The sequence below is a fragment of the Poecilia reticulata genome, linkage group LG19, assembly GCF_000633615.1.
Source record: "Poecilia reticulata strain Guanapo linkage group LG19, Guppy_female_1.0+MT, whole genome shotgun sequence".
NCBI classification, from domain to species: Eukaryota; Metazoa; Chordata; class Actinopteri; order Cyprinodontiformes; family Poeciliidae; genus Poecilia; species Poecilia reticulata.
This window is the reverse complement of record NC_024349.1, coordinates 16,575,363-16,602,440: the sequence shown is the minus strand read 5'-3', so window position 1 is coordinate 16,602,440 and position 27,078 is coordinate 16,575,363. Positions and strand designations below refer to the sequence as shown.

The window sequence follows — 27,078 nt, the reverse complement described above, 5'->3', positions numbered from 1 at the left end:
ATATATAAAGGGAAACTGTAGCTGTGCAATGCTGGTATACCCCAAAAGACTTGTAGATAAAGTTGCAACAGAATGGTTTTACAGTGTTAACTCATGTGGCTAAAAGTAAATGTGTGCCAGACTTATTTAGGTGTGCTTTCTGGCGCGTTTTGCTATTACTTGTGACAAATAATCAAAAATTAATGTCACACTAAAGTACTGTTGAATGAACAATAACAGCTAGTCTCCTTAGTCATCTTTATAATGAAAAGATATAGAATCAGCCAGTAAAGATTTCAGTCACAGAACATGTTATATTGATCTGTTACCATTTGACAAATCAATAGCAGTGCTCTCTTTTAAAGAAAAATGCTTATTATAAATGGCAAAAAAAAAAGAAGAAGGTCCATAGCCACACAAATACAGATATCAAATACAGTAGAGTAATGGAATTAGATATAGAAGACGTTTTTTTATTACATTAACTTTTAACTTGGATTTTATATCAAACAAAAATTAATTATATGAATTAAACCAACTTTAGAAAATAAACAAAACCCTAAGCAGATTCTGTTGTCTGTTCTGAGTTAGTTCAAGGATAGTTTGCATGTGTGTGTGTGTGTGTGTGTGTGTGTGTGTGTGTGTGTGTGCGTGCGTGTGCGTGGGTGTGTGTGTGTGTGTGTCATTGGATAAGGTAATCACTGCCGCTGCTGGTATGTAAGCATGTGAATATGGCTAGAGTTGCACTCCATTTATTTTTAGATCAGAGGTTCAAGATGGACAACAACAACTTGAACACACATTCCTGCATGAGGAAGAAACATGCACAGAGCTCTGCATGGAAAAAATAAAAGAAGCAGTGAAACTACACGCAGAGTTTAGCTGCAACAGTTCAGCTGCAACACTGCAAACTGGTTACTGGAGTTAGTTACAGTGAGGTCAACCTTTTCTTTTTTTATTGACTTACAAGTATAGGTGATGTTGATATTTCCAATATCCATCTCTGTTCAAAACACAAGCAGAGCCATTTTTGCTTTATTATGTGTGCTACATTCAAACCTTCTATACCTTCAAGTTTTTTACTTTTTAATACATGAATGTCGCTTGACGAGCTTGGCACTGCGGTCTGTATGATAGGATTCTAAGACCTGAATTTAGATATTTAAATGTAGATGTGTAGAAATGTGCTGCTATCGCTGTTAGAAAAGAGCAAATAGCCTTTAAAATCTTCTCTTAATGCAGTAAGAAAAATTGTTATTAATCAAGTGATGGACATGCATACCGATGACATAAAAGTCATTCAGTCACTTAAAATAGGCTTTTCTACGCTGTAATAAATAGATTAAAAATTGCACTGAAAACCTGACATATTTTAAAATAATTTATTCAGTTTAGGAAAACGACAGGTTTTCTCTTTTGTTTTTCATAAAAAAAAAAAATCACCAGTAGAATGAACTTTTTAAATTTTTACTTTTGTTTTTTTTTAATTGACCACCCTCCAGGAACATCTAATTACTAATCCATGACTTCCTATTTCCCTCGGGTTTAAATATGACATGACACAGATATTCATTTCTTTCAGCCAGCGGCCAGCAGGCTGGATGCTGACCCACATTTATTATTCTCTACACACGGTGCCAAAAAACATAAGTAATGGGAATGAAAGATATCCATAATGGACAACAGCAACTTGTCCATCTTGAACCACCCTTTTAACAGAGCTGTGGTTTGAGTGGCATCCAGTGAAAATCTTACAGAAAACTTTTTTTTGGCTGAGCTGAAGAGAGCATGTCATCTTCACGTAAGGAGGCAGGTACAAAATGTGAATAGTAGAGACATCTACCGATGTTTTATTTGTAATTTTGTTAAAAACTGTTGTTTCTTACCCCTCACCTCCTTTTACACCACTTGATAAGCAGATATTTATCAAGGGAGTCAACAAATGTGTCCATGTCTTTGTATTATCCAACTCTCTGTGACATCTAAATACAACAACAGGTGATTGTCTACAGTTAAAATCAAATTAAACTGCAAGGCACAGAGGGCTTTTTCTTTCACCGTCAATAGATGAAACCTACATTTTTCCTGCTTTAGGCCAGTTAGGATAAGCAAAATTACGACTATGTGCTAAATGAGATTTTTATATTTATTTATTTTTACCTTAGGCCGTTTTAAAAGTTCACTGAAATGTTTTTAGTATTTGGTAGGATTGCCTTTAAGCTTGAATCTATTCAACAGTATAATTCCTGGACTGCCGACACTTGCATATAAATGTTTGAACAAATAAATGTGGCCACTTTCAGGCGTCTGAAAATTGTTCCCATGCAGGCATGAATCTGAGCTGCATAGACCCAAGATTCTCTATCTGTTACCTTACCAGATTTATGTAAACATTTCCGCATGGTGTCCCGCAAGGAAGCAGTTTGAGGTGTAGCTTAAACATACAATTTTGGCAAAATGAACTCTCTCATTATTCCTCTAATATTCTCTCATTATTCCTCTAATATTCTAATATTAACAATTCTAACAGAGGAAAAAAATGTTGCTCTAATTTAATGTCAGACATTGAGAAAAAAAAAACAAAACAACAATTAAAATTGTCTTTTCATATCTCTCCAAGACTGGATAAAGTTTGAACATTCGAGATTTCTGACATTAAGAAGCAATAAACAGAACAAGTATAGAGCCCGTGTGACTTCCTAAAAATAAATATAGCCCATTTAATTAAAAAAAGAAAACACCCACAGGGCAAGTGAGCCGAGTGAGGACAAAACCAACTATTGACTGAAAGACCTTTCCTGACTGTTCTGTGGTACCAATGGCTAAGTTCATCTGCTTCTGAGCCACAGTGCGGATCACAGGGGAAGGCACGACATGTACAGCAACACTGCAGCAGCTGTTCCAGTGTTAGCTTTGGCTACGATGCAAGCATCACTGAGAGGCACAGAAAGACAAAGGATCAAGTGTCTGTCTCGACAACACACAAGCCTGAAAAGAAATCTGTTACACGCTCCTCAATAACCATTGTTGGCATAGCAACCAGCAGAAAAGAATTCTCCCTACATTTTAATGTGCAAAAAAAAAGAAAAAAAGAAAGAAAAAAAAGACTGTGCAGAAGTGTTGCAGTTCAGATTTGTTGTTAAGCACTATGCCACCAACTCATTGTAAACCCACCCACCCAAAAGGGATAAAAACAAAACCATAAAAGTGCAAAGTTTTGCTTGTTTCTTCTATCCTGTAGTTTGTAAAAAGTTATCTCGATTAATTTTTGATCTTGATCAAAATTTTTTCCCTGGAGTTCAGTTGCTTTTTCACTCACATTCGGTCTGGTACGTGAATCATTTTAGGAGGAAAATGTTTGATTTTTCCTTGCTAGCTAGACCATTTAACTCTGACCTATGAATCCTTAAGGTGTTTAAACTGATCCCACAATTAAAGGGTAAACCACTGCTGTGCCTGCAAATTACAAAGGGCAAAGATTAAAACGAATCACTGTCCTCTGTGTTACTAACAGCCTGCTATAAAGCCACCAGGTGTTTCACATTGATTTTATTAAATATAAGCGAAAACAGAAAGAAAATTCGATTTTAGCACCAACAAGGAGATTCCCAAAGGTGCATCTAAATACGTTACGATTAACAAAGTTACTTCAGTCGCTTATTCGCACAGCAAAATCTAAATATTATGCAGATTTATGCCACACAAATCTTTTATTTAAGTGTTTATTTGTGATCATTTTGATGGTTCTGGTTTGCAGAGAAAAATAAAAAAAATTAGCTTTCCCTGAAAAGTGCAATATTACATAGACTAATAGAATGGAGATTTATGCAAAAATACTAGTTTATGCACATGTCATGGCCGACACAATTATGACACAGACGTACACAAGATATTGGTTACAACTATTGAATTCCTTGTGTTGAAACAGATTTAATCAAAATACAGTATCAAAAATGTAAACACTTGAAATGTTTCTGTGTTTGTAATAAATAAATGTAACACATGAGTTTCCCCCTAATATTGTAATTTATTGAGATGCACCTGTATTAGCCAAAAAAAAAATAAAAAAGCTGCCAGACAGCAAAGGTTCAGTTGAAGGATAAGAGACTTTAAAGCACAGACATGCAAGAAGAATTGAAAGAAAAATGTATAGAGATAAAAAATACCTTCTTCCACATCAGAAAAATAGTCGTCTGTGATCATTTCTGGGACATTGGCTTTACAGACTGTGTTCAGATGGAGGAGAGAGGTAGAAAAATCATAACAAAAAAGAATAAAATCAACAAACAAAGAGTTGCAAAAATAATGTGGAGAAATTATATAGATAACGAAATCATCACATTCAAAAACAAAATGTGATTATGGGTCATTCTGAATGGGTGGATAAATCAGTTTGGAACTACAAATCATAAATAATCAATGGTTGTAACAGAAATCATAAATGACTAAAAAGAAAACAAGAATGAATTTATTAGTACCGGCTCGTCATCCTTTAAGCCCAGAAACAAAATCTGAATGTGTTTTTTTAACCATTAGCCGTCTGAGAGTTGTGGGAAGAAATGCTTTTTCAAAATGGATTATATGAAACCTTACCGTCATCATCGGACATGTCCAGCACCTCGTTCATGGTCTCTGGGACGTTCATCTTGTGCTTCTCTATCACAGTCTGTTGGAGAGAGAAAACAAATGCCTTATATGTCTTTTAAAATCAGGAAAGGCTGCTTTTATAAAGGGGTTGTGGAGTAAGGGACTCATTCTTCACACTGGATGAAGAAGACTTCACTTTACTGGAAGCATCTTTTATAAATAAATACATATGTACACAACACAACACCTACAAATCTAAAAAAAAAAAAAAATCAATCCCACACCCCACACATCACCTAAAGAATACCATATCCACAATCTCAAGTGGTGGTGACAGCATCATTGTGCGTGCTTATATGTCATCAAGTGTGGTTTTGCCAAAGTAAATCCACGACCAGTGTTAAAGACCTGAAACTCTCATGTTTCTTGGCTTTCTTGTTTCTTGTTATTGGCTTTTTTATAGCACCTCGGTCAGTGCAGTCAGACACACTGGTTTGATTTAAAAAGGCTCACTGTGGTATGGGATTGTTTTAGAATTGTATTTTATTTTTCTGCAGACTATCTATTTCGATCACAATAATAGAACAAAAAAAACAATGATTTCAGTTAAGGGCACTGAAATATAGCGAGATGAAAATTTAGCAGCGGATACAAACCTGAGTGGTTAGAGTCTCCTCTGTGACCACTTTGAGTGTGTCAACTACAGAAATGTAGCCAAGCCTCCTGGCGATGGACAGAGCGCTGTTCCCATTCTAGAAAATTCATACATAAATAAAATCAGACAATAATAATAAGTAACCATTCTGGTCAAGAACTGGATTTAATCTAGAGTGAGAAACAGTGAGAGAGTCTAAGTTCTCTGTGCTTTCTTACGGCAGTGAGTTCATTGGGTGAAGCTCCATGGTGCAGCAGTAAGTTGATGATGTGTGTGTGTCCCTGCTGGGCAGCCTGATGCAGAGGTGTGTATCCGTTCTGCAGAGGCAGGAGTGGAGTTCAGACAAAACACACGGAATATAAACACGAGCACCAACGTGTTTTTCACAGCGTTTACCTTGGTCTTAGCGTTGACCTTCGCCTGATTCTTCAGCAGGAAGTTGACCATCTTCACGTTGCCATAGTGACAGGCGACATGAAGAGGGGTGTATCCCAACTGACGACAAAAACACGAGATCACACGTATTTGTTTTCACTCTTGACATTTACAGATTTATCAGTAAATAGAAACATCTGATCGCATCTTTGCAGGACAGAAACCCAAGTCTGAAAAGGCACCTTAGTGCAAAACTTTCAAATCACCCTTAGGTTCTTTGCACTTTTCCTTTAAAAAGCTAGACTGCATTGTAAGATTTTAAAGTTGACTTGTTTTATTTTGTTGGGGGTTTTTTTCTTATTGTTGTTGCTATCTAACAAAGTTCAGTCCAGTTCTTCTCCCTCTCACTATATACAAGAAAACACAATAAAAAGAAGAGAAGGTGTCAAAATATAAAACATCTACAAGGCAAATAAACAATATGTGTCTTTCAAACACGGGTAAGAATCTAGCTAACACACGTTATAGAAATTGTGAGTTCAAGAATATTTTTGGGGGGAATTACCTCGTTATGACTGAAACAGTTGTCTGTCTTTTTTATGTTTGGAAATCATTCAGCTAAAGAAATAGGAACATTGTGTTTCTCAAACGGACTGTTGGTGACAACTTGAATAAAGATAAATCAAAATAGCTTTTCTTTGCAGTCTGTCAGTTAGTTCTGGAACATTTTATGCTCAAATGACTTGGAGATCAGAGTTAAGTAGCGTAATAAACAAGCCAAGCTCAGAAAATGGACTGAAAAAGGGTGAAAAAAGCAGACACAGTAGCACAAAACAATGGAAGAACTTTACAAAGTTTGGAATAAAAGAATGCAGTACAATCGGGATACCTGAAATGAAAACATTAAGAAATACGGGACGATTCAATAATTTATCCGCAGAGTTTTATGCAATTCAGAGGAAAAAACAAATATGACAAGAAGCTGACAGACAATGTTAGTCTGGTGGCTCAGGGCTACAGACCTAACCTATAAAAGTTTCTTTTGAGAACTTAGGTTTGTTTTACTTACAAGGGGGAAAAAACACACACACCAGTCTTTTATGTAAAATGAAGTCATGCCTCTTGGCAACGTTTCCTAACTTGTCCATTTTACTTGTTGCAGACTACCATGTTCTCAGTGTCTTGCAAAACTGTTCATACCCCTATAAACTACAAACTCGACAGAAAAGGTCTGCTGGAAGGTGAACCACAAATCTTTTGCAGCCTCTAAAAGGGTCTTCAACAGTTCTGTTTTGTATTTTTGCATCATTTATTTCCCCATTGACTCTGAGAAACTTTCATGTCCCCTTAACGAAATGTACCACAGCATGAAGCAAACCCTACTATGTTTAACAGTGGAAATGGCGAGCTCAGGGTGAACACGACTCTCTTATTACCTTGGTCTCGGGGTCTATAGTGGCTCCGTGGTTGACTAAAACCTCGGCAACATTGACTTTATCCTCCTGGGCAGCCAGGTGGAGTGGAGTCAGCCCCGACTGAGGAGACAAACCCAGACAATTACACAGTTAGAGTCAGAGGGAAATACAGCTGGTTAGAAACATGATGGCAGGTTAGGACCTCAGGATGATGAGCACTCAGGGGGTATCAAAAACAAATGTCAGAGGAAATAACAGAGTTTCAGGTAAAGACTGTTATTTCTCCAAGTGTAATAACATCCCAGTGTCATGAATACATGTTTACACTCCACACACGTTCCCTCACTGTAAATACGACTCCTGCATTTGCTGTGAGACAGGGAGAAAAAAACATCACGTTTTTAGACTTGCGTGTTAGCGTCACCTTGTTGCTGGTTCCAACAGGAGCATCTCGGGCCAGCAGCAGGCTCACGATATCCACGTTGCCTTCTTGCGCGGCGAGGTGCAGAGGAGTGATCCCCTGCCGTGTCACCGTGCTGGTGGAGGCGCCGTACTCCAGCAAGGTGGTGGCGATCTCCATCTGGTTCTTCTTGGCTGCGATGTGCAGCGGGGTATAACCGTTCTGACAACAGAAACAAAGAAAAACAAACGGAGCAAATAAACTAGTCGATAAATGAATTGCTACAAAACAATACTCCGTGATGCATCTGTAAAGAATGGCATTTATATTGAATAAGTGTGTACCATATGAAAACATGAAGGGGAAAAAATAGTATTAACAAAAGTGTGTGTGATTTGAACACTCGTTATGTCCAATTTTTATTTATTTATTTTTTTAATTGTAGAGTTGAAACCAAAAACGTGATTTGACCTAAAAGTAAATTTAACTGAGTTTATATGATAAACAAATATCATGACAGGATGTAAAATGTTGATGCGCCAAAGGAAGAGGGTGTTCACCGCACTGGAGGTTGGTTACAAACATCAACTAAAACCATTTCCTAAACAATGGATTAGTCAATACTTCATTCTGTTAGGGTGTGGAGCCTGGTTGATTTCTGGGGCAGCTCTTTCTGAACTGATCCTGCCGGAGTGGAACGGATATCGAATTGAGGCCGTGCGGAGCAGAATGACTGCGCGGCTGTAACTAGGTCAGCTCGCTTTGGCACACGGAGCACCGGAGATGCTTTCAGGAACATTCGATTTTAAAACAAACCCCTCCCCGTCGTTTCTTACCTTTGCAGCGGCGTGCGGCGAAGCTCCCTGCTTGAGCAAGAGCAGTGCCACCTTCTGGTTATCATAGTGCGCTGCCACATGCAGTGGAGTTAGTCCACTCTGAGCACACACACACACGAAAACATGAGCAAAGGTTAGGTTGTGACAAATAGTAGAGTTAAGCATGATCAAAGCTCACAGATGGGGAAATACTCCAAAAGTGTTTGATTTTTAAACACAGTGTCTTTGAAAAAGTATTTGTAGCCCTGAAATTTCAAATTCAAACATGTTGTTACCTTCCCAGCAGCATCAACTGGAGCGTTCTTCTGCAGCAGCAGGTTGGCCACCTCTATCTTTCCATACTTGGCAGCAACATGTAATGGAGTGAAGCCCTTCTGGAGAAAACACGAGAGAACACAAGGGAATACTGATGCATGTATGTATAAGTCATTTTCAGGATTAAAGTTAGAGAATGGTTGAATATTGGAGTGTTAAAAATTAAAAAAGCACAAATGTTTTAGGTGGAGAAACCAATTGTGTCATTCGCCTCATTCTTGAGCTATAAGGTAACGATGCAACTTCAGTTTAGACCTTGAATTTTTTCTGTGGGATGTTGGTGTGTGAATGAAACTGGCCTCTTGTTAAATGTATAATATGAACATTTGAAGAAGAGTTTTTGTAGAAGACTGCTCCCCTCCCCCCCTAACAACCGCTCATGATTTGGAGAATGATCTCATTTGTAAAAAAAAAAAAAACAAAACACACACACAAAAAAAGATGAAAAAAAGCAACAACTTGTGCTAACTATAACTTGAAACATTATACTTAGGGGGTTTCCATCCTTGTGCTTCTAAAATAACAAACCGTAAAGTGCAACACTGCAGTTAACTGTTGAGAAAACTTTGAACATGCAGAACATGCAGCTGGTCTGGCAACATGTGATTTTAGTCTGTTTGGTCCAAATCTGCGCAGTAATTGCTGTTCCCTGTCAATCTGACTGCAGTAGCTCCAAATATTGCATAAACATCCCTGTCGTGTCCACTGCAGCAGTGATGTGAAACCTATTTTTATCCAGCCCGAAAGCAAAGTGGCAAAGCTACATCGGTTGCAGTGTTGATCGGCAAACATCTGCAGAACAAGTCTTACCTTTGTGGTAATGCTCAGATTAGCTCCTTGATCGAGTAGAGCTGTAGCCACATCTCTGTGTCCCTCCCTGGCAGCTAGGTGAAGAGGTGTGTACCCGGAGTTGGTCGTGGCGTCCGGACATGCTCCTTTTGTCAGAAGCTGCTGCACAATGTCTGGCTTACCCAGACGACTTGAGATGTGCAGTGGAGTTTGGTCGTCCTGCAGCAAAAGCAGAGAGAAATAGAAATGTATTAATGCGAAAAAGCCACCACGTCACTTTATTGTTTCTTCATTATGGCGTTAACAGCTGAACTGATTGGTTCATGACCAAACAATCTCTACCCGAGCAGACAGAGTTGAATGACATTCAAGTCAAGAATTGTCTATTTGTTTATCGGAGCATCCAGATATGTCTTGGTATGGTTTTATCTTATTCTTTACGGTCCTGTTTGAGTTGAGAGTGTGTACAAAGCAAGCACCATGTTTCCATTTGCTTCATGTGTCAATAACAGGATGTGATCGCTGTAAAGGAAGCCTTTTGTCATTGCAGCATGAGATATGGCTATGAGATCATTTATTACAATACATTTCTAGAGTTCATGAAACCATTTCACCTTTTGTTTACTTTGGTCATCATTAGTGTGTCACTCCAGTAAAGAGAACTACAACCTGACTTAAAAACAATGCAACTTCTTGCGTTCGCTTGACTTCGTGGTTTTGCAATTGTGCGGCCTGCTATGTAAATGCAGTACAGAAATTAAACGACCTGGACGGCTTTGTGGATTTCCCCTTCTGTAAACTGTTTACATGAGTGTGCGACCGTTTTGGATAATGTCTAAAATGCCTGAAAAACATTCTCATCTAGCCAATAAAAGCAGTTTACGCCACTTCAGTACGTCTTAAAGATCTTTGCAGGAGGTAAATGTGTGCAGTGCTGTGCAAGTGCTTCTAATTCTGAAAACAGCTGGAAAAGCAGATCTGCTTCTACAATAGCTCCACCAAGTAACTAAAGTCTTTCTGCGTTGAAATACTTTGCTCACTTTTAATTAAGTTATTGTTGTTCCATTTAGGACAGAATAGGCCTGTATTTATGTACATTTAGGTAAATTAAAGAGCAGAGCAAATAGCTCTGCATTTTCTGAGAAGAGAGCCACTTGCGTTTCACAGAATCTACCGAAAACTGGTGGTAATTTTAAAGGAGGAAAAGAGAAGAAAAACATAGCAACACACTAATTAGAAAGTCAATTGTAAAACCACCTCGTCATCAGATGCTATTAAAGAGTTCATGAATTCCTTGTAAGTCTGGAGTTGGAGTTCTCCAGTAAATACGATTAGATTAAATTTTTTTTAAAAATCCCAATTAATCACTTAATGTGTCCCATTGGCTGTGTTATTAAAATAGTAAAAACATGTGTAAAACATAAACGAGTAAATAAGATAAATGAAGTCACTAGGAGTGACAGCCTACTTTAGCCTTGGCATCAACTTGTGCTCCGTTCTGAATCAGATATCGGACCACATCAGACTGCCCGGCCCTCGCTGCCATGTGGAGCGCCGTTTCCCCTCTCTGAAACACACAAACATCCAAAAGATAAAAAGGCATGCACAATAAGAGTCACTTTTATTCAGTTAAAAAAACCCACGGAGAAGAAGAATTCAAAAGAGCAGAGGAACGCAAGGCCACCTTTGCTTTCTATGCAGTATGATGACGCGGCTTTATTTTCTTTTTCTGTTAACCTTGCAACAAACAGAACAAGACTAGTTGACATTGATGAGTTAAACTTAAAAAAAAAAAACATACAAAATGCATAGTTTATCTTCTTTTATATATCTCATCATCCTTTTAACATTCTTTTGGAGCCAATAAACCTTAGGGGGAAAGACACAATCGAGAACGTTCTGAACTCACCACGTTGTTTGTGTTAGGCGAAGCCCCGTGGTTGATCAGCTGATGGACGATGTTTTCATGTCCCATAAACGCTGCGACGTGGATCGGCGTCAGACCAGACTGTAGACAGAGGAATACAGAAAAGAAAAAGGACAGAAATGACATTTGCCCTATGTTTCTTTTGAAAAAGCCTTATGAAAATCCCTTTTGAAAATCTTTTGAAAACCCTTTTGGCTGGTCCATATATAATATGAATTCATAATTTCTGAAACATTTAAGCTCACTGGTAAGTTAGTGCAAGGTTAAAAAGGAATAAAATTAGCTGAATTCTAAAACTGAGGAGGGGGAACAAGTGGAAAATTATTGTCTAATAAACATCCTTCTTATTATCTCTAAATTCTAAGAAAACAAATGTAGTGATCAACTGATTGGATATCTGGAAACAAGTTATTTTCTGGGCCATTAAGAGTTTTCATGACACTAGCAAAAACAAGTTTCTTTGTACACAATGACGGTACAAAAGGCAATAAATTAGAGTATTCTTTTACATGAACTATCCGCCTACAGCATGATTGGTTCGCACGGTCGTTGGTTCAACATGCTTTATCATGTTACAAGTTTGACCAATGAAAACAGTCCTTGTTACAAAGGTGATTTCTGCTTTGAACAGATAAATAGGCTGATTACGGGAGTTTTTACCTATGAGCATTAAAATTTAGAAACAAGGAGTTAAGATTGGGTTGCAAACCTCAGTATGGTAAGCTCCTATAACTATTCTATATACAGAAATAAATGTAGACAGTGTCTGCCCAAAACATGTGCAACAAATGAGAGCAAAATGCATAGCACAATAAATGTCCCTCTGTTGTTCTTCATTCTCATTAGTAAGTGAATGATTTGCATCATGTTTTAACTACATAAAAATGAATGAAGATGTTTAGTTTTGACTAATTAAAGCAATCTGATCCACTTAGGTCTATCCTTAAAGAGACAGGGGCAATAAAACCTAAGGCTATGAACAAGAAAAATCTACTCCGACACACAGATTGGCAGCCAACTTGGAGACATGTGGAGACAAGAGGAAGTTGTTGAGCCCCAAGTTTCTAGATTGCAAGACGACTACTCACCCCGAACAGAGCACAATGTGTACGCAAAATATGCGCAAATAATAGAGTATAGTGCATTGCTTTATGTCTTTCCCTTTTTGTTTTATTTTTTCGAGCTACATGAACATGTCATAGATTTATGAAAATCTTAAATGTTCGTCAATGTTTTAAACTCCAAATAGTTACATTTTGACCAACCAAAGCCGCCTCAGTCACTTTGAAAAGATGTGAGATGATCGCTTTGTGCAACAAAAGCCTTTGTAAGGTTGGCTTTTATAACTCAATACAGGCATTGCCGTTACTAAGCACAAAGAGTACAGAAATACAAAAGCTGTTCCTTCAAGAAAAAACGACTAATTGTTTCTTTAATCGYGCAAATATTCCGCACCCACACTCTCTTACCTCTGTGACTGCCTGTATAGACGCCCCGTGCTTCAGAAGGAGCTCCATCACTTTCAGTCTGTTTTTCTTACAGGCGATGTGGAGGGGAGTAAAACCATTCTAAGACATTATAAAAGGGAAAAGATATGCGTTCAAAAAGTATTAAAAAATCGTCCAGAGTCTTTGTGTTTCTCCTTCAAGATTCTTCAGATTTGGAGGAGGATAAATCTTGAACACCAGATAGAAAGCTTAAACAAAGGGAAAAATTTTTCTTTCCTTTAACTTCTTTTTCCCTACTTCTGCCTCTGAACCTGAGGAATATGTTGAAATAATCAAGCCTACCCTGCACCAAAATAGATCCTTTTCCCTACAGCTCACTTTTTTCTCTCCAACTTGTACAGTCTCTCCTTTCCTTCCTCCGTTTCTTTGAGGTTTCTGGCTCAGCCGAATGACTTCATTTTCCAACCCGTTTCTTTTTTCCCTCCTCATTCTCTCCAGTCATAAAGTCCCTGTGCTTTAACCACACCCAGACTTTTCCCATTATAGAGCCCAGATCCTGGTTCTTACGTCAGAACAGAGGTTGGCGATATATTTTCCATCACGCTCTTTGTCCTGTTCTCTGCCCGATCTCCCAAATTTAATTATTTCCTTTAAATGTTTGTATAACAAAATTAAATTTTTGTGTTTTCTCGTCTGTTATGTAACTGAAAAGTCTCCCCCCCCACCCCATCTTTGATTCAATAATTTCTCCTCACCAGTGCTTTAGCGTTGGGATTGGCCTTCTTGTCCAAAATGACCTTCGCCACCTTGTAGTGACCGCAGTGCGCGGCCACGTGCAGAGCTGTCAGGTAGTCGTTGGTTACGTCGTCCACAGGCACCTCGTGGTGCAGCAGCAGCTGGACACAGTTCAGGTGGTCGCCCTGTGTCGCCATGTGAAGAGGAGACAAACCGTTCTGGAGAAAGAAGAAGAGGAGAGGTCTCACTCTAATGCAGCAGCAAACTGATAATGTTAGAATGAATTGGAGTAAGTCATGGTGTCAGGGTAGGACAAAAAAATGATGGTGCACCTTGGTCTTTGACATTAGTGGAGCTCCTCTGTTCAGCAGCATCTCCACCACCTGCTCATGGCCACTTCTGGCTCCGCAATGTAGAGGAGTCAAGCCATCCTGTAAAAGCAACAACCAGCAGGATCAGCTTTTTCTACTTACTAACACCATCAAAAGCCTTTTTCAACAACAGAACAGCAATACTAATTGCTAAAATTATTCCACTGACCATTCATTTAGCTCTAGGGTATAGCACAAGTTATGATAAAGCAGGTTTCATTATGAGAAAAGACAGAGATTGAGCATTACTATAGTAATGCTTAGATGACAGAGATACTGATGCATGGGAGAAAGTGGAGGGAAAGTGTAAAAATGGCTACTGTCTGCAAATTCTTCAGATTTGTTGACGTATTTGTTAACCTCCCAGAACACCAGCATTGTTGAAATATCACCATGTGTGTGTTTGTGTGCATGTGTGTGTGCCGGTACCTTGGTCCTTGCATCAATTCTGGCCCCCCTCTCCAGCAGCAGTCGCACCATGTTTGTGTTTCCCCGTTTGGATGCTACATGCAGAGGTGTTATGTCATTCTGGAAAAAAATATAAGGCTGAGAATAAGGCACTCAGTCATTCAGTCCCAAGACAAGACAGAATTAAGTGAGTATATTGGTTACCTTTTTACTTGTAAAAGCCATTTATTTGTTTTGTTAGAGAGCACAACTCTCCCTCGGACAGCATTGAAGCTAAATGACTAAACACCGCCCTCTAGAGGAGAATATTTTAACACATCCTTTTAACTTGTTTTTTCCCAATAATTTGACAGAATCAAGTAAATATACAGTTGATTTAAATTAAAGAAATAAAAAAAACCATCTAAGCTTGCAGATGATGTTAAGCAAAGAGGAGAAAGCATGAATATTTGAGACTGATTATGAACACACTTACATGTTGAGTCTGCTTTATTTATGGTTTTAAAAGTAGCTCTAGATACATAACACTATGCTTTGGTCATAAAGTCCTGCTTTAAACTAAAGGAGCTTAAAGCATTGTATAACAAAAATCTACTTTTTTTTTTGTTTTTTGTTTTCCCACTAGTGATCAGAGCATGTTACGGGACAATGCAAATGTATTCGTACCCTTTGAAGTTTTCACATTTAGTTACATTACAGCCACAAGCCTTCATGTATTTTATTACGATTTTAAAATCTTCCCAATATTTGAAAATCTGAACACTGTTGAAAGGCATTGTTCTATTGAACATAGAAGGGAGAAAATGGCTACCTTCGCAGTGGAAACCACTAGCATTCACCCCTCACCCTCTGGTACAAAATGAAAAGCGATGCAAGTATCTGATGTATCTGTGTGTCCCCCCCCCCCCACTGAGTGACAAAGCAGCTGCGGAATCAAACAGTGGAGTTGTTGATGGAGCATTTGTTGCACCTTGCCACTTACCCTTGCCTTGAAGTCCACAGCTGCCCCTCTGTTGAGCAGCAGTGTTGCCACATTGATGTTGCCGTAGTGAGACGCAATGTGGAGTGGAGTGAACCCGCTCTGAGAAGGATGAGACATAAAAGAGGTGCAAAAAAAAAAAAAAAAAAAAAAAGATTTTAAAAGGCAGTGAGAACTAAGCAAAACTTGTTAGGAGACAAGCCAAAAGCAAAGCACAATGAGACAGTATATTCTAGCACTGGCTGGTCAAATGCAGATGAAAAAAAACAACAAAACAAAAAAAAAAAAGCCCATCAGAGAGCAGAGGTCAAACATGCTATCAAACCAGAGCAAAATTCTACTTTTATGGTAAAATTGCTCTCTTTGGCCATTGAAAACATCAACGTAATTGAAGGCAAACCAGCACCACAGGACCAGATATGACTCATTTAACTAAGGATTGCAAGAGTGGAGTTTTCATAAATGTTGAGCAATTAGTTACTTTTTTCTTTTTCTTTTTTGTTAAATAAGAGTTTCATCTTTTTAAGAAATTCTAAGCTTAATCTATACAAACTAATACATCTAACGCTACTGTTAACTGAAATCTAAGCAAAGTAGATCAGCTTTGCTGTCAATTTTTTTTTAATTTAAAATTAGTTTCTGTTTGCTGATGACATGCTTTAATCTGACAGAAAATAAATAAATAGTACATGCAAGTAATCGTGCACTTTCACCCAAATCTAGTTACTAGAACCCTGCTTTGAATAAAAGATTCTCTCTATTCAGAAAACCAAAATGTTTGAACTAAACCCCGGCTTGAATTAAAACTCCTCAATGCAAATTAATGTTTTATGTTGAAACCTTTCAAAGAACCAGACCAAACATGTGACATGATGATTTTCAGTATGATTACGACTGATTGAAAGAAATTACAACACATTATCAAAATCAATACTTACGACAAATTCAAGTTGTTGTATTGACACGACGAGTTCAATTAAGAAAAAGTTGAATTTTAAAATGATACCGTGTAACAAATAGAGATGGCAATCTGATGATTGCACACTCAGCAAATCACACCAAACTTAAACCTGACCTGTTTTTGATAAGAATGCCTCCCTGCTTTCCTTTTTGTACACATCTTCTGATTGCTGATAAGTGCTGAAACAGTTGTCTGACCTTTAATCCTAACCCCCAACAACTCTCATCTCAAGCCTAAAATGTTCTGTAATTTATGGTCAAATATGCTTTTTGTCACTGTGATTTGTGACAAAACACGCTGTCATTTGCGCAGCTTCGGAACTCTACTGGAATACCTAATAACATCTAAAATAACAAAACGAAACTGTCACTGCATACGTACAAAGCAACATCTAAATGTGACGCGGGCTTTAAGAGACCAGGCACAGAGGTGAGGCGCAAAAGCGTTCATGCCAGCATTTAGCATTCATGCTAGCAGACGGAAGGCTTTGCGGTGGAGAGCGTRAATGAGAAATGAAAAGAGGAGAAAGAGGAAGAAGAAGAAAAGAAGATGTACCTCTGTTGTTCTATTCACCATCATCTAGAAGGGAGGGAGGAAGAGGCAGGGAACGGAGGGGTAAGAAAACAGGAACAAATCAAGGGGGGAAAGGTTGCACAGGAAGAGAGAATGGGGTGGTTAGTGCACCACAACAAGTACAACAGCAACGCCGACATGGTTGCACCAAGCTCTCAGATGGATATGGGGCGATGCGGTTGTAAATAACGAAAAGAAATAAACGGGAGTCACAGCAGCACACACAAAAGGAAGATGAACTGAAACTCTGCCTTGTGTTGTCTGCTGTATGTTTCATCATTGTGTGCACTAGACATGTTTATATAACTTAAGCAGTAAAGACTTCTACCACTTTATATGTTTGTTAGCATTTCTTMAGATTGTTAATATTTTAAATACCGGCCTGCAATCTTTGCTTAATAAGCCTGTGATTTTTATTTATTCACTAAACCACAGTCTCCATTCATTTGCACGGGGATTCAAGTTGCAATGGGGGAATTGTAAGTTTAAATCTTGTTTCCTACAAATGAGATTAACAAAAAAAAACAAAACAAATAAAAATAACACCAAATAAAAGTAAAAAGAAATTACCTCACGTGTCCAACACTACTAAAAGAAAGTAGGTCTTTTGAAAACTAAGAATCAAATCAAGGATTACTTGCGAACAAAATGTGGAAGTTTTCAGATACTGACTCATTCGGTAAATTGACTGCGTTTCTAAATTTAAAAGAATGTTTTATTGCTCTTAAATCTTGCAGATCCTCGTTTGCAAATACAATGGGCTGATGGGAACGAAGGTTCAGAAGTAAAGGTTTTTCAAAAAGGAAACGTATCATGAATTCCCAAACCCGCTTGCTGACACTGAAATAGCACAGGAGGAGCTTTTGTTGCTTCTCAGGGCTAAGAGACCGTACCTTTGACTCAATGTCTGCGTTGTGGTCGCTCTGCAGGAGGAGGGCGGCGGCCTTGGTGTCGTCTTTCCGGGCAGCGATGTGCAGCGCTGGGAGTCGGACCTTCCCCTTGGTGTCGTTTTCCAGAAGGAGGGAAACCACCTGGTCGTGGCCCTGCTGCAGCGCCACCGCCAGTGGAGTAAAACCATCCTGTAAGTCAGCAGAAACGATTCAAGAAGACATCAGTGACTTCTGTTGAAAGGTGGAAATTGTTGAAAACATATTAAAGAATGCTTTTTTTTTTTTTTTAGTTCTCACTCAATCAGATAGCTTATATGAATATCAAAGCATTAGCATCAATTGTGCATGCTGCTGATGGTATATTTAGTAGCTATCCAATAACTATCTAGCTTGTTGGCTTATTAAGTTAGCAACAACTAACAATTTAGCATTTAGTTTACACTAACTTAGCATTTTTTTACATTATAGTAACTGCTAGTGACACCTAAGAACGATGTACAGCAGTGTTTCCCAACCCTGGTCCTTAAGGCATGGACAGCCACTGGTGAACAGCTGGAAAGTGACACCTTGAGCCTTAGTAGCATTTTAGTTCACCTTAAATTAACAATCAGTTAATCAGTTTGATATGGAGTTATATAGCTCTCACCAACTGGCAAACAATAAAACAATTGTGCAAGTCGAAAGGTAGATCTGAACTCTGACACGAGCGGGTTGCTAAAGAAACAACTGACATCTTCAGAAAGGCTACTGTGGCTTTTTGCTTTTGCAAAACCGTCTTGGTCGGATGTTTATGCCCAACAGATGCAGACGCTTGTAGTAAAGGTTAGCAGGGATGTTAATCTGAAATCATGCAGATGAAATTTGTCTGAAAGCACAAAGCAATCTAATAACCACTTAGCATGTTAGGCAATTCAGTCCTACAGATAAGTGCTTAAATATCAGTTTGGCATCTCGCTGTAGGACAAAATCGAAAGGGAATACATCTGCTAATGGACTTCAAATGAGGAGCGGAGACGAACCTACAAACACACAAACTGAAATGCAGCGATTCTCCTATGGGTCACTGGTGAAAATAAAAGATTTCTCCTCCCAAGTTTCTGCTTGTGCGACAAATAAATGTATATTTACGCAGGGCGCAGACCCTCAGGACAGCACCGACTCAGCATCATTACACACCCAAACATCAAAGACATCCTGCACACAAAACTGAACAGAGGCGAGCATCTGCACAGACAAACACACGTCAGCGTGTACACACACATCCACGGCCTGATCCACAGACACGGCTCCAAAGTGGCGCACACAGCCACACCCGAGGGAGCACAAATATATTCAAACGCATAAATTTAGCCTTTTTTGAGGATTTCAAAAGTGGTGAGACGCACTGCAGGAAGCATCTCGTGTTTAATCTGCCTTATTATAGATTCCTGTAGCCTATTTAATACCCTAAAAATACCCTGACAGACAATAAAAGATGTGGAAACAAAACATGAAAAGGAAGTCGATCTTTATCTTCTTTGAAGATTGCAGTGACTCAGCATTACTTTGTTTCGCTGGAACAGTACCGATTAGATTTAACCATAGACGAGATGTTTTCYCGTGTAAATGAGGCCCTTAACTCGGAACAGAAATGTAAACTAAATATTACATCTATAGAAAAAACTAATAAAAAGAATATAATTTCTCATGCTCCCCTGAAATATTTGAAACTGAATTATTAAACACACTGAGATGCCTCATGGAGGCATCAACATAGATATGTTTGGTTGCATGAATTATTCACTGTGTGTCCCACTGGAGGAGGCTGGAGAAGAAGGTCAGGGGAGGGGAATGGTGGGACGTGGTGGAAGACAGACTGAGGATGAGACAGATGCCGACTAAAAAGGAAACGATTGAGACAAATGAAGGAGGGAAAAGGAGGGAAACATGGGACGAGGTGTGATGGAGTGGTTTGTGGAAATGTCAAGGATAAAGCACTGAAAATACGACATTGGATTTCCAAAAAAGGATAGTTTAAAATGTGTCCAGACAGCAGAAGGGTAGATCTTCCTCAACATTGTTTTTGTAAAAAAAAAAAGAAAAGAAAAAGATTCAGACTTTTTACAGCAATCCGATGAAAAGGACAAAATAAATTAACAGATGGATTAGAAGTAAGCACTGGAGCATGATAAATATTTGTTCTTCTGCCAAATATGACCCCAGAAACAAAAGGACATATTAAAGTCCATTAAAAATGCCAACTTTGCATTAAATTATCATAATTTACAAAATCATGCAAAGTTGGCACTTTTAATGGACTTTTAATGCAACTTTTAGAGCAACTTTGCATTAAARGTGTCATTATTTACTAAATGACACTTTATGACAACTGTCATAAACATTCATAAAGACTTCTTTATGTTCATAACAGGTGTTATGTCATGTTTATAACAGTGTAATGTCAGTCTTATGCACATCCCTTCAAATAAAGTGTTACCTTTATTTCTTATGTGTATATGTTTACATACATTTTTTTGAAAATAAATAAATAGTAAAGATAGATAAATAATAAGTGATAATAATCAGACCTAATGCTTGCTGGTGGCTACCAGTCGCTAGTAAACATCATCTGTATCCCAATAGGACAGTGTGTTTGTCATAGTCATGCAAAGATGCCAGCTTTTTGTCAGGCTGCAGATGGCTCACTCACAGCGCTCTGCTTGCTCACGTCAGCCACACAACGTCACTGATTTCTCCCCGTACAGGCAGCTTAAGCAAGCCAAGGTCACTCTTATCAAATGTCATCGTCACACTGCGCTCATTATTTCTCCTTTTTACTGATTAATCTCCCCAAAACCCTTATTCTGAATCATAATTTCCAACATCTCCTAAATGACCCACTGGTTAATGGCAACCGTTTGCCAGAGACACTTTTTTTGCAATAATGTTCGAGTTTAATTCCAGGCGAGTTAATTCGGTGATGGGGCAACATGTAGTTGATGGGTGAAGAGTTGCGAGGGTGCATGCAAACATGTTTTATAAGTACTTTTATTTCCTGCACTTGTGTGTGTGTGTTTTTTCTTCTTACTTCTGTAGCGATGCTCTGACTGGAGCCGTTGTCGAGTAAGAACTGCACCACTTCCATGTGATTCTCCTGCGCTGCCATGTACAGTGGAGTAAAGCCATTCTGGGAACGAAAGCACAAAATAATCCTGTTTTACAGAAACCATAGCATCAGATACAAACCAGATTCTCAATCTAAGCACGTTTGACTCACAGCCCCGTAACATTAACGCACCTGAATATTAGAAAGAGTACAAAATGCAAAACAATCCATGTGTTTAGGTCTATTAGTGTAACTTTGAAGAGTCTTTGTTTTCCTTCAAGCAAAAGGTGCTCATGCTTCAGAACTTCTGTACTTTTTGAAGCCGTTTATATCCAAGATTCGACCTGACAATTGTTTTGTTTTTCTCATAGAAAGTGTCGCTGTTTTGTAGTCAGCCATTTCTTTTTTTTTTTTTCTGATTGAAGTTTTAAGTATTACTGTCTTTGATTCTGTGATATTGTTTTTTTAGTTAGTTTTTTTTTTTTTGTCTCTTTCCAATCTTCTCAGTTTTGTAACTCAGTTACAGTAAATTGTTGCTCAAACTCAGCCAGCGGATAAGTTTTGTATGAACTGCTAAATGCGGGTGGATCTTCTCTACTGTCATTATACAAGCATTTTCTTTTCAGGTGACATCAAGATCCCGAATGTCCTCAAAGGGCTGGTCGTGGCGGAACGTCTTAATGAAACTACCTATTAGACTGTAAAAATATTGTTGCTTTCTGTACTTCTTTAAACATCTATTCACATTGACGTAATGTGGCATTTTATTGGACTGCTAAAATAATATTTAAGCAGACAATTTCTATCGCGAGCACCGAGTTTGACACATATGCACCAAAACTTAAAATTCACATCAATCCACGCTGCAGGCAGCAGCTGTGCTTTCATTCCAGCATCATTGTCTCATTTGCATTTTGAAAAAGGTTGAAACACCCTTTGCTTGATCTCCATATATAAATTGTATAAAGCACTATGTCTAAGAGTTGGTCACCCACATCCCACCCAGAAACAGCAAAAGCTGGATGTTTTTTTTTTTTAAAGCAGAGAGAACTGCAGTGGCTCTCTCATGATGTGCATACCGTCGCCTCCACACATACCTCACACCTGATAGCAGTGGAGATAAAACCTGACCTGGGTTACTGCGGAGTATGTGTTTGTTTTTGAGAGGCTGCTAGTTGACACTTTAAAAGAAGTGCACATCACCAAACACACCACTTATTAGTCAGCCTTTTGTTGCTATTTCGACTTGTTCTCCTCTTAAAATTTGCAAAAATTTTAAGAGGAGAAATGATTACTAACAGCCAGACTTTTCTGTAAACTTTCAAAGTGGCCTTGATCGACGTGTCTTTCCTTTTCTTTCATTTTAGTCTAGAATGTGCATGAAAGCACATGTTCCAAAAGCAACAACAGAACAGCTCTTCAATGGAGAAATACTTTTTTCAATAATAATCTGCAGGATTTTACTGTTTTATTCCACTTTTTTTTATGGAGGTAAACGTCTACAACAATCAAACTCCTATTTTTCCTGGCTAAATATTTATTCAAAGTGATTTTATGTTGTGTCTAAATCAATCAGCTGTAAATTGCTGTGAATTCAGTACTCCTGCAAGATGCTGTCTGATGAATGAAGAGAAATCCTGCGGCCGCAGCACTGCAGCGGAGCCAGAATTGAACAAACTGTTTGAAACGAGCGTTAAAAGGGCCACAAAGATTTCCTACAAGTCAAGCATCTCAGTGTCTGAAGTCGTCTTGATTGTGTTCATCAATCACTCAAAAAGATTCTCATGTAGATCAACAGAATCACTTCCACTAGCATTTAGTCAACAGACACAAATTAATGGACGTGATAATAGGACATAAAAATGACTGAGCTCCACACACTTCCGGGTTTTTATTTATTTACTCTCAACTGCTCAGCATGTTCAGCTTTTGGTACTGATCCATTTCCATGCCTCATGATTTACTGAATGTTATAATAAAGCTCCCTCTCCCCCATCACTGACAGGCTCCAGCAAAATGAAATTCAGGATTTTCTCAAGGGCCATAGCTGGAGTTTCAATGCAGCCTTACACATATCAATAACAACTTATTGTATTTTCCTGCTCTCAGCAGCTTCTGCCAAGGTTTTGACTTTGACATTATTATGGGTCCTCTGGTCACAGAGTCCACTGTGTGTGTGTGTGTAAACGTGCGTGTCGACAATTGAATATAGGCCAGGCTGCACTGCAAAACTGCTGACTCAACACACACACAGCCCCCAGATGGATGCTGTGTGTACAGCAGCTTGCACACACATTCATCTGTACGTGTGTGCACACTCCACTACGCTTTGCACCGTGCGTGTGTGTGCGTGTGTGTGCGTGTGCGTGTGTGTCATACCTGGGACTGCGCGTTGACGTTTGCGCCATTTGTGACGAGCTCCTTCACCACTTCACTCTGCCCGGCGAGGGACGCGATGTGCAGGGCGGTGTTCCCTTTCTGTTCGAGCAAACAAGCAGCAAACAAAGATGACTTCCGAGGTGTGGGCCGTGGCACGAAAACTACAGACTGCCACTTCAAACGGTCCAAAAACATCCAGATGAAGTGGATTCTCTCTCAATGAAAAGAGAAAAGTAAAATTGGAGCTTTAGAATTAGTTGGTCATACCTTCATGACAACTTAATAGTAATTGAGCCTTGAAACTGAACTCATATTACCTCTAATCCAAAAGAAGATTCTAATATTCTATTAATGTTTAAAGGCTGCAAGATGTGTTCGGTAGGAAGGGAAATTAGACAAAGCAGCTGCTTTATTGCTTTTGCTTCACATAAACTTAAAACCAGGGGATGACCGACGATCTTCAGTGATTCATTTACTGTAAATCTCAATCTCAGTACACAAACTCTGAAAAAAACAGTATATATTATTTTAAAAAAGGCTTTGATAAAAGTTTCTATCTGTATTCCTGTGGAGAAAGCAGGATTTTGTCACTAATATTAGCAGATTTTAAAAATGTGTTTAAATGCAAACTCTGTAAAACACTGTAGTATTGGATTTTTTTTATTTATTTTTTTAACCATTTTTGTCTGAATTGGCTCTGGAAAATATTACTGAAAATGCAGCCAGTAGAAAAACGACTCCAGAAAACTATCTGGAAAGATTACCTGGGGAAAACGCCACTGTAGTGAAAAACAAAGAACATGTTCACCATCACATTTGACTGAAAAGCAATGTGGCATCTTTGAGAACTGTAAAATCATAAAAGTATATTTTTAAAATCCCACTGACTACACTGAGCTAATTTCAACATGATCATGTGTTTCACTTCGTTAAACCTAAAAATGGCAAAGCTCTCAGCAAATCTTTCTGCTTGAAAAGACAGGAAATCATGTTTTTTTCTCTTAAATGTATAGTTGCAATCGTGATGTGTGACGCCATGAGCGTTTTGTTGCATTGCTTCTAAAATCCTGTAAATGAATTTGTCATTTAATAGATAATTCAATCATATGGCTGAAAATTCTGTCCACCTGAAGACATGTACAAGTGTTGTTTAGATTTATTTTAAGTTTTGAAAGTCTAAATCTTCTTACAGACTGTTTTACACAAAGTCTTAAGTAATAATCTGCCTCAGTGATCGAACTCAGCAAACCATAAATGTTTTTTGATCTCAAAAACTCTTTCAGTTCAGCAGATAAAAGTATCATAATTCTCACTTGAATTGTGATAAAACTCACATTTAGAGTTTTCTGAACAAAATGCCAATGTATAGAAAAATCACACAAACAGCATTAGAAGTTATTGGTTGTTACCACACACACACGCACACACGCAAGCACGCGCACACACACACACACACACACACACACACACACACACACACACACACACACACACACACACACACACACACACACACACACACATACGTGCACGCTAACTGTTTAAATGGATGCACCTGTTTCATGTCTGAAAGCTACAGAAAGCAGCAGCTGTTGACATTCTGTCATTCCTGCTGCCACTGGTGCTCAGCTCAGAAAAACTCAATCTTACTCAGTGCAGCACAGAAATAGGCCAGAATTTGATGTTGATATTGTATGTAACAATATCAATGTTAATAACTCTGTGTGTGTGAGGCCACAAGGTACTATAGCGTTAGTGGTTCTRAATGCTGGTCTTCATGGCTTATGGTTCTTGATGTTTTGGATGCATCTCTGCTCAAGCAGACATCTGAAACAGGTTGGACTTTAAAGTTAACAAAATAATTTATACAACCATTTAGTTTTTGTTTTTACTTGGATATTGTGGAGTACTCACTGCTTTTGAAATTTAGAATATACTTAGAAAGTCCAGAGAATACTTAATTTACTTTTTTAGATTGCTATGCAGAGAGACTCCTATTTTTGGAAAGGAATTTGAACAAACTTAGAATGCAGGAGAACAGGAACATTTCGTTTTTATTACTACTTAGAAATTGTGGAGTACGCATTACTTTTACAAAATTTGAACGTACTAAGAAAGTCCAGATGATACCTACTCACTTTTACTTTAGCAACCCAGAAGAGGGATTAGAACAAACTAACAGAAAAACTATCCTGGCAACTCAGAGCTGGAATATATTATCCACATTATTAGATTCTCTTTCTTCTTTTGCTCTTTCCTTTGGTTTGTTATTTCATTTGTATTTCCTTTTGAATTCATGTAAAGCACTTTCAATTGCTTTGCTGCTGAAAATGTGCTATATAAATACAATTACCTTACCTTACAGCCAAGAAATGCATAACGTAGTGGAATAGTGTCAATATTCCTAAAACAAATCAGAATTTATCTTTCCCCCCTAGCACACAGCGATTCATCTCCTAAGATGCCATTAAAGCAATGTGACTTTGGGAAAGTGCAAATTCAGCAGACTACTGTTGTGTTGTGTCTGTGTTTATGTGACCAGTGGGTGCTACCCACCTTGGTGGCTGCATCCACGTTGGCGCCCTGCTTGATGAGTCCAGCCACCACCTCCACATGGCCCTCCTTTGAGGCCAGATGGAGAGCATTTAAACCATTCTGTATGGGAAAAAAGAGGGAAGACAAGATGGCAGTAAGGAGGAGCACAATCAAAACCAAGAAAAGGGTTTGATAGGTCTAACAGAGTCTACACCACCTTGTTGAACTGCAGTTTTTGGGGTTTTTTTATGATGGAAAAACATAGGAGCAAAATAAATAATTTCAGACTTTTTTCCACAGTTAATGTAATCAAATGTATCAAATGTTTTAGAGGGAAAGTAAAAATCGCAAACTGCAAATCTGGCAACATAACTGTGAAAATCTTTGGGCAAGCACTTTGTCAGAGCACCTTTCGATTTTATGACTGTTCTGTTTTGGGTAGAGGAGTTATCAGCATAGACAATCTTGACTTCACTACATTCGTCCACTTTCTGTATAAAAAACTGCCAGACTGTAAGGTCGACTCGCGTGCACAACCTTCTTCAGGTTATTACTTCACAAATTTCTTATTGGATTTAGGCCCGAGCCGTGGCTGGGTCATTCCAAAACTTTAACGTTCTTCAGGTGAAGCCAATTTTTTTCGTTTGTTTTTGTTAAGTTCGATGCTTTGGGTCTTTGTCATGTTGAAAATCCTCTAAATCTTTCAAGCGGGTCGACCTCGAGTTCACTAGGCATGAAACATACTTTCTCTCATGCTTTCGACAGACTTTGTTTTTATGAACGTTATGCTTCAGTTTTGCCTTCCTGCTCCAAGATCCAAGCAAAGAGTCATGGAGTCTAGAAGTTAAAATACCTTATGAAAACCTCTGTGTTTTTCAAATGACTGGACATTTGAATTGTCATAGGCTTTACTGCATCTGGCCTTCCTGACTAAAATGGCAGTTCCAGTATTCAAGTGTCCTGCAACATTTTTCTTGTTTTTTTTGGGGGGGAGGTTTTCTTTCCTTTTCTGGTTATCAGTATGATTCGCTTACCTGATTGCAAATGTTAATGTCGACTCCATTCTTCAGGTAATCCAAAGCTTTCTCGAGGTTTCCGGCCCGAGCTGCGCGCAGATAACAAGCGTTCACATCCGTCTGCAGAAAGAGAGGAAGCAGAGGAAGCAGAGGGTTTATTATCTTGGCAATCCGCGTTAAGTAGATGCATGGCAAAAAAAAAAAAAATCTAGTCCTTGTTAAGATCTAATGAACATCAAAGCAATCTAAACAATTTCTGGAGCACTTAAGTCGGAAACAAAGGCTCACTGATGTACAGTATGCCTCATAACATCCTCATCACCCCTGTAGCACACGCCTTCAGTAAATCCCTCAGGGCTCACATGTTAAACATCAAATAAAAACAAGAGGTTAACATCAGGACGGTGAGCTCAGAGAGGC

The 27,078-nt window shown here is 38.5% G+C and overlaps 1 protein-coding gene across 28 annotated transcripts in view; it reads right to left on the bottom strand.

Moving 5' to 3' along the window:
• Positions 1-27,078, bottom strand: part of LOC103481688 (ankyrin-3-like) — a 136,534-nt gene that overhangs the window by 48,388 nt on the left and 61,068 nt on the right. For 18 of the 28 annotated variants that reach the window (XM_008437344.2, XM_008437342.2, XM_008437337.2 and 15 more), the window contains exons 2-25: positions 26,677-26,778; positions 25,664-25,762; positions 23,108-23,206; positions 20,711-20,809; positions 17,647-17,832; positions 16,736-16,759; positions 15,223-15,321; positions 14,262-14,360; positions 13,794-13,892; positions 13,482-13,679; positions 12,748-12,846; positions 11,261-11,359; positions 10,820-10,918; positions 9,373-9,570; positions 8,523-8,621; positions 8,248-8,346; positions 7,436-7,633; positions 7,033-7,131; positions 5,618-5,716; positions 5,440-5,538; positions 5,223-5,318; positions 4,573-4,645; positions 4,146-4,205; positions 947-982 (exon numbers count right to left, since the gene is read on the bottom strand). In XM_008437344.2, the coding sequence (XP_008435566.1) occupies positions 947-982; positions 4,146-4,205; positions 4,573-4,645; positions 5,223-5,318; positions 5,440-5,538; positions 5,618-5,716; positions 7,033-7,131; positions 7,436-7,633; positions 8,248-8,346; positions 8,523-8,621; positions 9,373-9,570; positions 10,820-10,918; positions 11,261-11,359; positions 12,748-12,846; positions 13,482-13,679; positions 13,794-13,892; positions 14,262-14,360; positions 15,223-15,321; positions 16,736-16,759; positions 17,647-17,832; positions 20,711-20,809; positions 23,108-23,206; positions 25,664-25,762; positions 26,677-26,778 (2,557 nt within the window). The remainder of the gene's footprint in view (positions 1-946; positions 983-4,145; positions 4,206-4,572; positions 4,646-5,222; positions 5,319-5,439; positions 5,539-5,617; positions 5,717-7,032; positions 7,132-7,435; positions 7,634-8,247; positions 8,347-8,522; positions 8,622-9,372; positions 9,571-10,819; positions 10,919-11,260; positions 11,360-12,747; positions 12,847-13,481; positions 13,680-13,793; positions 13,893-14,261; positions 14,361-15,222; positions 15,322-16,735; positions 16,760-17,646; positions 17,833-20,710; positions 20,810-23,107; positions 23,207-25,663; positions 25,763-26,676; positions 26,779-27,078) is intronic. The other 10 variants (XM_008437347.2, XM_008437349.2, XM_017310768.1 and 7 more) reach the window with 5 other exon arrangements.